Source organism: Astatotilapia calliptera, chromosome 7, assembly GCF_900246225.1.
Source record: "Astatotilapia calliptera chromosome 7, fAstCal1.2, whole genome shotgun sequence".
In the NCBI taxonomy this organism is placed as follows: Eukaryota; Metazoa; Chordata; class Actinopteri; order Cichliformes; family Cichlidae; genus Astatotilapia; species Astatotilapia calliptera.
The window spans coordinates 63,335,041-63,347,791 of NC_039308.1; the positions used below are offsets into that span (position 1 = coordinate 63,335,041).

The 12,751-nt window shown below is 38.1% G+C and overlaps 1 protein-coding gene across 5 annotated transcripts; it reads left to right on the top strand.

Moving 5' to 3' along the window:
- Positions 1-765: 765 nt before the first annotated feature.
- nap1l4a (nucleosome assembly protein 1-like 4a) lies at positions 766-12,120 on the top strand. Of its 5 annotated transcripts, XM_026176481.1 has the most exons (15): positions 766-884; positions 1,789-1,826; positions 2,744-2,816; positions 3,490-3,634; positions 4,173-4,259; positions 4,428-4,562; positions 4,648-4,719; positions 4,823-4,962; positions 5,204-5,349; positions 8,227-8,246; positions 8,369-8,488; positions 8,613-8,648; positions 8,823-8,876; positions 10,022-10,056; positions 10,412-12,120. In XM_026176481.1, exons 2-14 carry the CDS (start codon positions 1,811-1,813, stop codon positions 10,025-10,027), a joined length of 1,050 nt encoding a protein of 349 aa, XP_026032266.1. In that variant the 5' UTR covers positions 766-884; positions 1,789-1,810; the 3' UTR covers positions 10,028-10,056; positions 10,412-12,120. The 5 variants fall into 5 exon arrangements, with proteins under 5 accessions (XP_026032266.1, XP_026032265.1, XP_026032262.1 ...); XM_026176480.1 differs by lacking the exon at positions 10,022-10,056 and having other exon boundaries at positions 766-905; XM_026176477.1 differs by lacking the exon at positions 10,022-10,056.
- The last annotated feature ends 631 nt before the right edge of the window (positions 12,121-12,751 follow it).

Genomic DNA, 12,751 nt, shown 5'->3' on the forward strand with positions numbered 1-12,751 from the left:
GATTTTTAAATGCAGCTTTGAAATATACAATCATAAACATGCTGGACTATTTAAAACATAGATTTCTAAAACTACAAGCCACCTTAAATTTTCAATATGGTGGTTGCATTATACCATGTGATGTGTAGATGAAGGCTGAAATGGTTCCAAATATCCATCAAATAAAACTCAGGCCAGGACAGACACCAATGTGGGATTTTTAATTGGCTCTTGTGAGACATTATGATCATTTCAGAAAGCATTTATCAAGAGAGTATTTATCTTGTCTAATGAAACATCTGCAGGCTGGACACTATGTATAGGAGTTTTCATGCAAATCTTATATTCATTGTTCCACAAGCTGTTATCTTCTGGGTGCAAGATAAGAACTTGTGCATGCAAGAACATTTGCATTTTTAAAAGTAATGATCCTGTGAGCATGCTTAACTTCCCCATACATACATACAAATGTGCACAGAAGATGATGACACTGTTCTGACAAGAAAACAAGTCTTTTGGTATGAAATGTGGAAAGGAAAGAAAGAAATGTGCGTTTGTGTTGCACGTACACAAGATGTACTCTCAAGAAATGCTTGTTTGTTTGTTTGTTTATGTTTTTATCGAACCCTGATAGGGGTTTCTAGAATTAGATTACATAGTAATCATGAAAACACTTCTTTGTTTAAGAAACCCAGGATGACTGAAGCACAAGTGAAGGTAGATAAGTGATCGGTGTTACCAAAAATGACATTTTTGCAACGCAGTGCTTAAATGTAGCACCAAGCTCGCTCTCGCCGGCTGTCCAATCAGAATCCAAGAAGCTGGAGCATGTGTGTCGCTCGGGCGTGCGGATTGAAGCGAATACGCTTGAGCGACGCGCCTGGCGAGATTCCGCTCATATAGAGGTAAGACTGCTGAAACAGTCAGTAAGCAAAGATTTGTCATTAATTTTAGCATATGTTTCCATGTTGGAGTATTACTTTTGCAGCCGGAGTTATCTAATGAGCCCGGCGGACCGCCGGTAAACTGTCTTCACGGTACTTTTGTCTGACTGGTGTTTTTAATTCACGCGCGAGCTAGCCGAAGCTAGGTGGTATTAGCTTGTCAATGCGGTCGGTAGTGGCTAGCTGTTGTACCGTTATCCGTCGAGATACATAATGGAATTGTACAGCACTGCTGCTCTGCCTCCCCATTCTGATTGTCTTCAGCCAACTGGCGACAGTCTAAAATAGTAACCCTTACACTTTGTCCTCGCCCAAGCATTGTTCTTAGCACGTTGGCTGGTAGTTTCTTGCTACCTAGCTGGCTAACCCGGTTAGCTGCTGTCAGATCTTTGGCACGCCCATACTAAGTGATTACACCTATGTGTTTGTACGTGAGGTGATGTTAGCGTCCACTTTCATTAGATGTTGCCCAGAGGTTCCCTGATGGCCATAACCAGCGCTGGTCATTTTACACTTGTTAAAAATGGAGAGATGCTAACTTTGGTTGACATAGCTTAGCCCAGCTGCTGTTAGCATGTCAATGCGTCATCGGCCTGCGCTTGCTCAACACTGCTGTTGCTGTAGATCGGTGAAAGTTAGCTCAGCTGGTCTGCCTGTCACTCTTCTGCATCGGTTTTAATTATAAGCCTTCAGCGCAGGTTATTTTTGGCAGTTCAGTAGCTTCTCTAATTTACAAGGACTCACTGATGAGATACAATTGACAGTATTCATCATTCACTTTGGTGTTACTTCCATAAGTTACTTACTCACTTTAATTGCTGACGATGATTACATGGCTTATATAATCTCATATACTTCTAAACAGAGGGAGGAGCTGACACTTGGTCATGGAAGCCAATAAAGGTAAAAATAATTTTTATATTTTTCCCACTGGCCACGTTAAAGTAATGCATCTGATGAGATTTGTTTACTTGATTTGACTCTGTACCTGTTGGTTGTTAAAGGTATGTATGTTTAGTAAGTTTTTCCATTACTCAGTGGAAAAAAAAAAAGTCTTAATGCCAGCTCTTCCAGCAATTATTACTTCAAATATGCAATTTGTTGGCAAATTGTTAGAAAAAGTTGTGAAAAATGAAATCAGATCCTCATTATGCATATTACAAATGTCCTTTTCATGAGCTTTTTCCAAATCAGCACTCCACTGAGATTTCCCCTTTGAAGATCTAAAATGATCTTCTAATGGGATCTAATGTAGGGCATTGTTGTCATTGTTTGACCTCTGTACTGCCTTTATTACCATTGACTATAACATTTCTCTTAACGGGCTTAAGGTTTTGGCTAATAATAATAATACATTTTATTTGAAAGTGCCTTTCAAAACACTCAAGGTCGCTGTACACAGTAGAATAAAAGCAACATAAAAGCAAGAAGTTTGCTTCTTGCTTTTACATAAAAGCAAGAAGTTTCATAAAAGCATAAGACATAAACAAATAAAATAGGAGAGTGGAGAGGTTGGCTCTCTCTCTCTGGCTGTCTGTGGACTTTTTTAAGCTGTTACTATAAAACCATATCAAACATGGTTTTATATTGCTAGTAACTGCTTTATTCCAAGACAAGGGCTAGGGATGTTAACTAGTCCATTATTTCACAGTATTTGTTGACTGTTGTTTTATTGATTGGTTTACCTTATATTGTATACAACAAGGTTGCAATTGGCTAAATATTAAAGTAATATTACATGTAATTACATTTAATACACATTTTTGTTATCATAGTTTTGAGATGAACATCTCTACTAATGTTGTATGCTGGTTTGGCAGGTAAAGGGGATCAAGGGATGCAAAATCCAAGTGGGCAGGTGGACAGACCTGTCAGCTTCCACTTCTTGGAAAGGTCAGTGCAACTGAACTGTGATTCGATTACGTTTTTAGATATGCTGAAAATGAAAACACTCATGATTAAAATTTATTGTTCACATCATTGAGCGTTGTAGATGTCAATTCAAGAGAATTGCAACTTTTAAAACATTAAGGCTAATTGTAACTAAATAATTCTTGAAGATTTATTTCCCCCTTGCATTGACCTTTGTGTGGCACAGAACATATCTCATTGACATTTTTCTTGGCATTTGACACTAAGGAGCCAAAAGTTTGCAAATTACTTAAATTTCCATTTGGACAGCATGCTCAAAAATGCAGAATCACTAATGTAAAATCATATGAAATTATTCAGTACAGTGAACTATTCTGCTGTTATGCATGGCATAAAACAAAACCTTTCACATGTACAACAAAGCGAGTTTTTGGATTGTTGGCTTGCTCCAGTCAGCAGATGAATTTGATAACTGACACTATTGAGTAATTTCCTACAGCTGATAGTTGTTGTTTTTTTTGTTTTTTTTATGCAGTACATATAAATAAAATCCCTGTTTAATCTCCTAAAAACAAAAACATGATTTAGTTTGTTGTAGACTCTCAACAAATGTTTAGGATTACATTTTTTCTTGTAAGACATTTTCCTTCATCATTTTCTAATGACCCTTTGTTATGTTTCTCTTCCCTTATAGCATGCTTCCCAAAGCAGTGAAGAGGCGAGTGCATGCCTTGAAAAGACTACAGGTGCAATGTGCTAACATAGAGGCTAAATTCTATGAGGAGGTTCATGAGCTTGAGAGGAAATATGCTGCTCTCTATCAGCCACTGTTTGACAAGGTACAACAGATTTTGTTTTTATTAACACATTTCCTTAAAGTTATTTTACGTAACACTAGGCAGATATTTTCGTTTACTCTTTATGTGTTAATGCAAACAGAGTAAATGCTAGCTTTAAATATAAAACTGAACAAATCTGTAAGGATCACTTGTGGTGTTTCCTATACGAATGGGTGTTTAAGTATGTCTCTGGCCTAATCAGAGGTCAGCAAGGCTGCATCCATTGTGCTAAATTGAAAACTGCTGCACCAAGTAGTCGACTGTCCTTTGTCAGTCAAGGCTATTTCCAGAGATAGGGACAAGAAGTCTGCCATTCTTAATCACGCTGGAGACTGGCAGCTGTAATCCTGCTGCACCTGTCCTGTGTGCATGTCGTGTGAGTGTGTGTCAGTCTCTCTCTCAAATGGTGTTGGTGTCAGTCTGCAAGCTGAAAATAATCCACGCTTGCCAAATTAACGTTTGCCTGCATAGTTATATTTCATCAATATATTGAAAATTCTGTTAAAAATGTTTAACTTCACCATAATGTCTATCACAGAGACGAGATATCGTCACAGGAACAGTGGAACCCACAGATGAGGAGTGTGAGTGGCAGAGTGACAGAGATGAAGAGGAGGAGCTAGCTGTAAGTACAAATTTGATTTTCCTTTAGAACCTGATACCACATTTTAATGTAATCTTGCTGCAGTGTGAACTGTCTGATAATTTGGTAATAAATCATGATCTTAGTTCGACTGAATATAGATTTTTGTGAACAGTGAGTGTTGATTATCGCTCTGTCAACTCCTTACAGGAGGAAGTAAAGGAAAAAGCTGCTATTGAGGATGCAAAGAAAGAGGAAGCCACACCAGAAGAAGACCCAAAAGGCATCCCTGAGTTTTGGCTCACTATATTCAAGAGTGTGGACATGCTTAGTGACATGCTACAGGTACATTTCAGTGACTGATGATCCTCTTCTCCCTTTTCACTTACTTTATGAATAGTACTTGACTTGTCTGTTAATCTCGTGACAGGAGCATGATGAGCCCATCCTAAAACACCTGAAAGATATTCAAGTCAAGTTTTCTGAGCCTGGAGAGCCAATGGTCAGTGTCTGCCAGTGACTGTAATTATGGTCGATTATCATTAGTTACTTGGGCAAGATTTAAGTCGTTGTGTTAAATTATCCTTTTGTTCCTTCTTTCTTAGAGTTTTACATTAGGGTTCCACTTTGAGCCCAATGGTTACTTCAACAATGCAGTTCTCACTAAGGTCTACAAGATGAAGTCAGAGCCTGATCCCTCAGATCCTTTCTCATTTGAAGGACCAGAGATCATTGACTGTGAGGGGTGAGAACCAGAGCTTAATACATATGGTTGTCAAACTGTGGTAAACATGTGATGTTAAGTTTTAACTCAGAAATAGATGTGTGGTTTGTGCAGTATTTATTTATTTTTTTTGTATTTTCTATATAAATCTGTTTCTGCATCCCACATATCATCCTCTTCTTAGCAGGCCTTCCAACTTCTGCCTTTTTCTTGCATATTTGCTTTTTGCCGCCTCTCACTTTTTTATACTTCCTCTCTCTAGCTGTCAGATAGATTGGCACAAGGGGAAGGACGTGACAGTGAAAACCATTAAGAAGAAGCAGAAGCATAAAGGGCGTGGCACTGTCCGCACTGTTACCAAACAGCTCCCCAATGACTCCTTCTTCAACTTCTTTAATCCTGTTAAAGGTGAGAGCACACAGACACGCATAATGTTTGGGATTTCTCAGGAACTCTCAAAGATACTTCTCTCTTTAAATTAAAAAAAAACCCCAAAAAAACCCCACAAGTTGAGAACTGTGTACAGATCTGCCAAACCTCCACTCAGAAATTTGCTTATGTTGCAAGAAATGGGTACACTTAATGGGCTGGTAGCATCTGTTTACATGCAGGTAGTTTAAAAAATATGTAAGCACATAATATGAGCTGTTAATCATGTATTCAACTAAAGTGAACAGCAGGTGGCAGCAGAATCACTTTTTGAAATTGTTCAGACAGTGCCATGAGTAGGTGTATCAGTCAGTGTAGCTGTTGCTGCTGTTCATTAGTCAGCTTTGGGACTTTTATAAACTTTGGTTTTACCATTATTTTCCAGCTTGAAAGGCTTGTTACTGTGATGCTAAACAGTGACTTTAATGACTGATAAAGAGATAATTAAAAATTTTAGGTTTAAGGTAACCACCACCTTTTAATGACATCATGTAGTTTATTGATGTTATTATTTATAACTAATTTTAACAGAGCTGGCACTCTAGGTTCTTTAAACAATATTAACTGTATTCCGAGTACCATAGGTTCTTTTTTTAAGGCATTTAGCTTACTGAGTTTAAATTAATTTGGTGTTAATTTAATTTAAATGAACAAATCAAACCATTCTGATATTAGGCAACCTTATTGAAACAGTTGCCTCATTTAAAAACGAGGCAGGTCAGTTTCAGTTGAATAAACATCAGGTGAATAATAAAGTGTCAGTTAGGCAAATCTTGAAAAAAATCTTGATATTCTTATTCAAAAGATCATTAAGTCAGGGCAGGATACACCTTCAATGACTGTGTCGTCTTTCCTGTATAGACAGCTTACCTGTCTGACATGCCTGGACTTATTCTGACTTTGAGGAGGTGACCTGATTACTCGTTGGCTGCACCAATGTTTGCCCTACTGGTTCAGTCATAGTCTTGGTGTATGACTAGTGGATATAAATACCTCCTTGTCAAGTGTGCTTGGGTGTGCAGCTCTTTGGCCAGAATGGCCATTAGTAGATAGGCTATCATTCAAAGCTCATGTGAACATGCACAAATGCTGCATGTGACTTACCTGCTGTGCACCTCATTGACATATCAAGATTTTGATTTCTTGAAAATTTTTATTGGTAAATAGTTGCCAGAGAAAATGTTGGCTTTTGACTATACATGTAGTTTTGCATGTCATAAATACAACTTTTAATATAAAGCTTGATATCTCCATCTGCCCTAGGAGGAAGCTTATTCTCAGTAGTTACACTGTCGTTTTGTGTGTGCGTGCGTGCGCGTGCGTGTGGGACTTCTTTATAAGCAGACCTGAACTATGCCAAGTGTCATGAATATAGTGCTGCAGCTATTAATTATTTTAGTAATCAAGTAATTTATTGAGTAATTGGATAAGAAGTACTTTTGTCTCAGTAATGTGCAATAATAAATATTATAATAAAGAGATAAAGCACAGGTCAATAAGAACAACTAAACCCTTTGATTGTATACATGCTATACAGAAATTTTATTTTTTAAAGAAAAATAAATAAAAAATATATATAAATAATCTCAAACAGTCCAAGTAGGGCTGTGCGATATGACCAAAATCTCATATCCCGATATAAGACATTTATCGTCCTGACAATGATATAAATCATAAAAATGTAATATTTTCTGTGGATTTCTCGCTGTGTTAAACAGATGGTGGTGGATGGAACAGCTACAAAGTTTGCCTTTCTTCACATCAGAGTTTGTTGATCAGGTGCTTTGATGAAGGACTCCTGCTAGCTTTTTTTTCCTAGTACTGCTTTTAATGGTGATCACAGAAACGCCGCTGCTGTTTTGGACGCTAGAAACACATTTTCTTTTGCTCACCCTGAGCTCACCGTCTCTGTAACGGCTCTGCCTCTTTGCTCTTTGCATTGTGTAAAGAGATTCCGTTAAATTGGGTCAATGTCATCATCACTGCTGATGTTGTGTTATTGGTATTTTTGTTAAAAACTGGAGGTTGTTTGACCTAATGTTGTAAAAGTTTTTTTTTTTTTATTCACACGCTGCTTCTCAATAAGTTTGTATTGCAGGTTTGTTTTTAGTTGTACATATGGGTAAAAAGCTCCCATTTGCGTTTAACACATTGACGCGCTACAGAGCTATGCATTAAATGAAACATCGAAGGAAAGAATTTGTGTCAAATTTGTTATAATCAAATTACTTGATGATTCATTGCAGCCCTACATGCATAGTCTTATATACCAAAAATACTGTTGCGCTTAAATCGCATGCTTCACTAAAAATCTCTGGATAAATTTCTATTTTCCTTCCAAGACTAGCACTGCTAGTTGTAAATCTTAAAGTGTAAGACTGTTGGGGTTCTGCTGTTAAACTTGTAAAAAATCATCTGTCATGTAAACATGATAATATTGACCTGACAGGTACAAAATTTGCAAATAATAATGTACTATAAAACTTGACCACTCAGATGTACATAACACTGACCAGTGTGGGCACAGCCTCATAAGTGTAACGTCTCAGTTTCCTCTAATACAGAATTGTTCAAAGAACAGGAAGGATCAGATGATGTCGCTTTTAGTCAGCGTGGTGGAGCACAAGTGTTTGCTCATGGGCTGTCACTTCCTGTGTATGATAACCTCGCTTTGTGATGTCATTGATAACCTACTGGGTCTTCATACCTTATGTGAAATTCAGCTAATCCCATAAATCTTTCCATTGATATTGGCCTTTGTTTTAATGAATCTTATTTTTACCCTCTCGTCCCGTTTAAATCCTTTCTGTCATCGCTTTGATTCAGTGTGTTAATATACATTTTTTTTCTTTGCAGCTCCACCAGATGGAGAAATGGTGAGTATAATGTTGCTGAAATGTTCTTCATAAAGGCATTATTGCACCATTTCTTAGGTATTACATTCTGTTCAATCTGTCAGATTTGTGTGATAACGCTCTATTCTATTCTTGTTTTATAGGATGAAGACTCTGAGTTCACCCTAGCCACAGACTTTGAGATTGGTCATTTCTTCCGTGAAAGAATAGTTCCCAGAGCAGTGCTGTATTTCACTGGAGAGGCCCTGGAAGATGACGAGAGCGTGAGTTTTTGCCTCAGACGCATGCACTTTCATACACGACCATATAAAAAACTGAAGCCACAAGTTGGATATTTGCAGACTGACTTTGATGCTTTGGTTTTTTTCCCCTTCTTTGTTTTTGTAGTTTGAAGAGGAGGAGCTGGAGGAGGGAGAAGAGGAGGTAATTATTTGTTCACTGACAAACACTTGAAATCTTAAGAAATGCCCCTGACTTTCACACAGGGATTAAAGTGTACCACCTCAAAACATTTAAATGATACTAGTTACTATAAAGGTGACATTTTCTTAAGTATTTCTTGCATGTTTAAGTGTCATTTTTCTGTTTGTGTCTAAGGAACAAGATGAGGAAGGTGATGACGATGATGATGAGGGAGACTTTGATCCCAAGGTCGGTTTGCACCCTACACTTCCTTCCCTATCATTGTAAATTATCACAATTTGAACCGTTAGGTCCTCAAAAGTTTAATTTAGTAAGTCAAAGTTTTGATATATCCCATAAGTTTGGCATATGGATGGTAAAATGTTTTGTCAGTGGTAGAAACAAGCTTATGTGTGGGATTTGCACCAGCTTGATCACTGTTATGTTCATGTAAAGTAGTGTCGTTTACTCTGTTCTTAATGAGGGTCCACAAACTCCTGCAGGATTAAAGGAACCTCTAATTTTGTGCCTCCAATTTGTAATGCACACAATAGCAAAGCTATTCTTATTATGTTTTTAGCATTTTTACTAAGTGAAGAAAGCAGAGTTCTTTGGATCCTTTTTCCATCTGTAGCTGTGTTGCAGTCCTGCTGAGAGTTACTTTAGCAGAGTGTCAATGTCCTGTTATGTAAACAGTCGCCTTAAAAAAAACAATATGACAGTTCCTTGACTTTGGTTTCTAATTTTCTCTTGTAAATGCACAGGCTGCACAAACCTGACTGTCAGGATTTGGCTTCAATTTCAAGCCCTAACAATCTCAATGTTGTTAGACTGCTTTGGGGAAGCTCTGGTTATATAGGAGACACTGGTTATATATTTTATCACCAGAGCCTCAAGATCTCAATATTTCAAGTAGCTGTTTTAGGAGACCATTACTTTCTCTTGAGTCATCTGTTCACTGCAGTGCAGTTGTATAATGTCCTGTGCTGGAAAACTGCTGATTGAGTGACCTGTTCATACAGGTTACGTCTCATTTCTTTCAGGCTATCGGATTTAAAAAAAATTTAAAAATCACGTGATAACAGATGGTGTAGTTAAGATCACTATACTCCATACTTCCTCCATCACACTGGACTATCACATAAACACATAAACAATGTGTCCTGAAAACATGTAATAAGTTAGTAGTGTTATTTTTATAAATTTGTCTTTAAATTTTATTTTATCTTTTTTCCCATTCCCGGATACCACCTCATCACCCATTGTTTTTTGCTTCATGGTGCTCATTAATAGCAATGTTTCACTGCTTTTTTTGTCATTTATTTTTTTAATGTAATGTTTTAACTTCATACTGTTGTCTCTCCCTCCCCTGGATTACCCCCTCTCCCTTACAGGCATAATCAAACATTCTCACCCCATGCATTTCTAGGTAAGGGAGAAATTAGGATGGCGTCCCACATACATCACACTCGCTCGTCCAGTGGCTTTGGTTTATTCTTGCTTTCCTTTTCTTCTTTACCTCTTTAATTTTTGTTAACATTCCCACCTCTTTAGGACCCCCAGTTTACATATTGAGTAGATCGCTTCTGTTCTTAGTCATGCTGGTTTCCATCTATTTACATTTCTTGCTTTAGACCCATTCCAGGTTTCTAACAATCCTCCCTTTGCTGTACCAAACAAGGTGCTTTCTTTCTTGAGCAGTTGCTTTCTAGCTAGCTGATGTTGAGCAGTTTCATTGCCTGTCTCGTTTCATTTTTTTTCTTTTTCGTCTTTGTTCCTTGCAGAAAGAACAGCCCCAGCCGGCTGAGTGCAAACAGCAGTAACCTTGGTGATCAGGGGAGGTGGAGACCTGCTGTCCATCAAATCAGTTGTTAACCAATCAGCAAGTCCTACTACTTGTACAGGCTCCGCCTTTTTACAAACTCTTACCTGAACGCAATAGAACGCAAACCAAACTGCGTTTTTTACTATGTGCATGACTTCTTTTTCTTTTGTCTTGCGCCCATCTCGTCCCGTTTATTTGGCTTCATTTCAGCCCAAAGCATAAAGTGACTTGACTCTATGTAAATTGCCATGGTATCATATAGGAACAGTTGTCTTTAATAATATGGAGTAGGTTACTACTGCAAAACTCAGAGCATTATTAGATGAAAGTGTTTAAAAATAAGCAAAAAAGGATTGGATCCCAAACTTTAGTTTTCATGGAAATCGGTCAGTTACTCAGGGTTTTTTAAACACCAACACGATGTGAGTTTACCAGGAAACTGCTGAACAAGTTTGACTTAATCTTTCACTGGGGTTGTTATCATTTGTTTAGTATTTTTTAAGAGACATACAATTTAATTTACTTTTTTTAAATGTTCATTGTCATGTCATTGGACTATTTATTCTGGTGTCATGCAGCTATGTGATACGGTGCATTTTGGGGAACGCTTTAGGCCCATCTGCAGCTATAGGCTCAAAGCTTATTTGAGCATAGCAGGTTAACAAAACGTGAATACTGCCAATTTTTTTTTTTTTGTTTGTTTTGTTGTCGTTTATTTTTTTGTTTTTGTTTTTGTTTTTTTTAAAAACATGTTCAGACTGAAGATTCATGTTCTGCATTGATAGTGCTCTCTTCTGTTCGGATGTAGTGGAGTAAACAAGCATTTACACTGAGCACACTAACTACAATCACGAGACAAGCATGTGGTTATATATTTCCATTTTCTTCAGTCACCCCTGAAATGCTCCTTGCTCTTGTTTTAACAGCTTGGTGAGAGTACTTTTTTAAATTACAATGTTTGACATGAAAGACAAAACTTGAAAGAATCTTGAATTTCCCCCCCAGCCCAGGCCTCACATCCAGTCTGAATATTCTCCTCACAAATGACAGAGTTAAGCAGTGGCCAATCCCTAGGCTTTTTGTGGCTGTTTTATAAGATGGCACCTCTGGTATGTATCTTACGCTAAACAAGTGTCATTTAGAGTCAGCGTTGGGACACAAAGTGTGGATAAAATGTAAATCCTGTTGCCAAGAAGCCAAAATGAAAGACGCTGTTCTGGTTCATTAAATTGTTTGCCAATTGTCGTTAACACAGTGTAATCTAATTCAGCATTTAAAGTTGTTTCAGAATATATAAGTATTTGTTATTGTCTACTTATTGAATCAGTAGAAAGTGGGAAAACAAATGGGAGAAGGTGCCAATGTATTTTATATACTTCACTGGGATTTTGGCCATTTGTTTTGGGCGCTTGTGCCTGATGACTGATCATCAAAGGACTTGACAGCAAAATATTATCCACCCCTCTCTCCCTCTTTTTAAAAAAGATTGTTGATCTTGTTAGACAGATCTCAGAGCCACGGTTGACATCTTCAGATCTACTGCATTGGACCGTGTGCAATGGCCTTAACTGGTTCTTATTCACAATTTGTTACTTGCGTAATATTTCTTTTCAATTTGTACAGTTAGTTAAAATATTCTATTAAAGTTGTGCGACATGGAAATGCAAATTCGTTGTCCTTTGTGTGTTTGTGTTTTGTGTTGGTTTAGCCAGGAACACAGGTAACCCATCCATCCATCCATCGCATTCGCTTATCCTTTTCAGGGTCGCGGGGGGCGCTGGAGCCTATCCCAGCTGTCATAGGGCGAGAGGCGGGGTACACCCTGGACAGGTCGCCAGTCTGTCGCAGGGCCAACACACAGGGACAGACAACCATTCGCACTCACATTCATTCACACATTCACACCTAGTGACAATTTGGATTATCCAATTAACCTATCCCCACAAGCTGCATGTCTTTGGACGGTGGGAGGAAGCCGGAGTACCCAGAGGGAACCCACGCAAACACGGGGAGAACATGCAAACTCCACACAGAAAGACCCCGGCCTGATGTTGGAATTGAACTCAGGACCTTCTTGCTGTGCGGCAACAGTGCTAACCACCGTGCCACCGAGCTGCCACAGGTAACCCTCTTTTTTTATTTTGTCTAGGAATTAAGTGGATCAGGTGCTGATAATCAAATGCACTTTGAGTTATAAGCAAGTGTTTGGGGGTTTGCTCATGTGGAAGATTGTGATGCGTTACGATCAGGAGGAGGAAAGGAAATTTGCAAACAATTTGGAAAGTTCACGGTGCAAAAG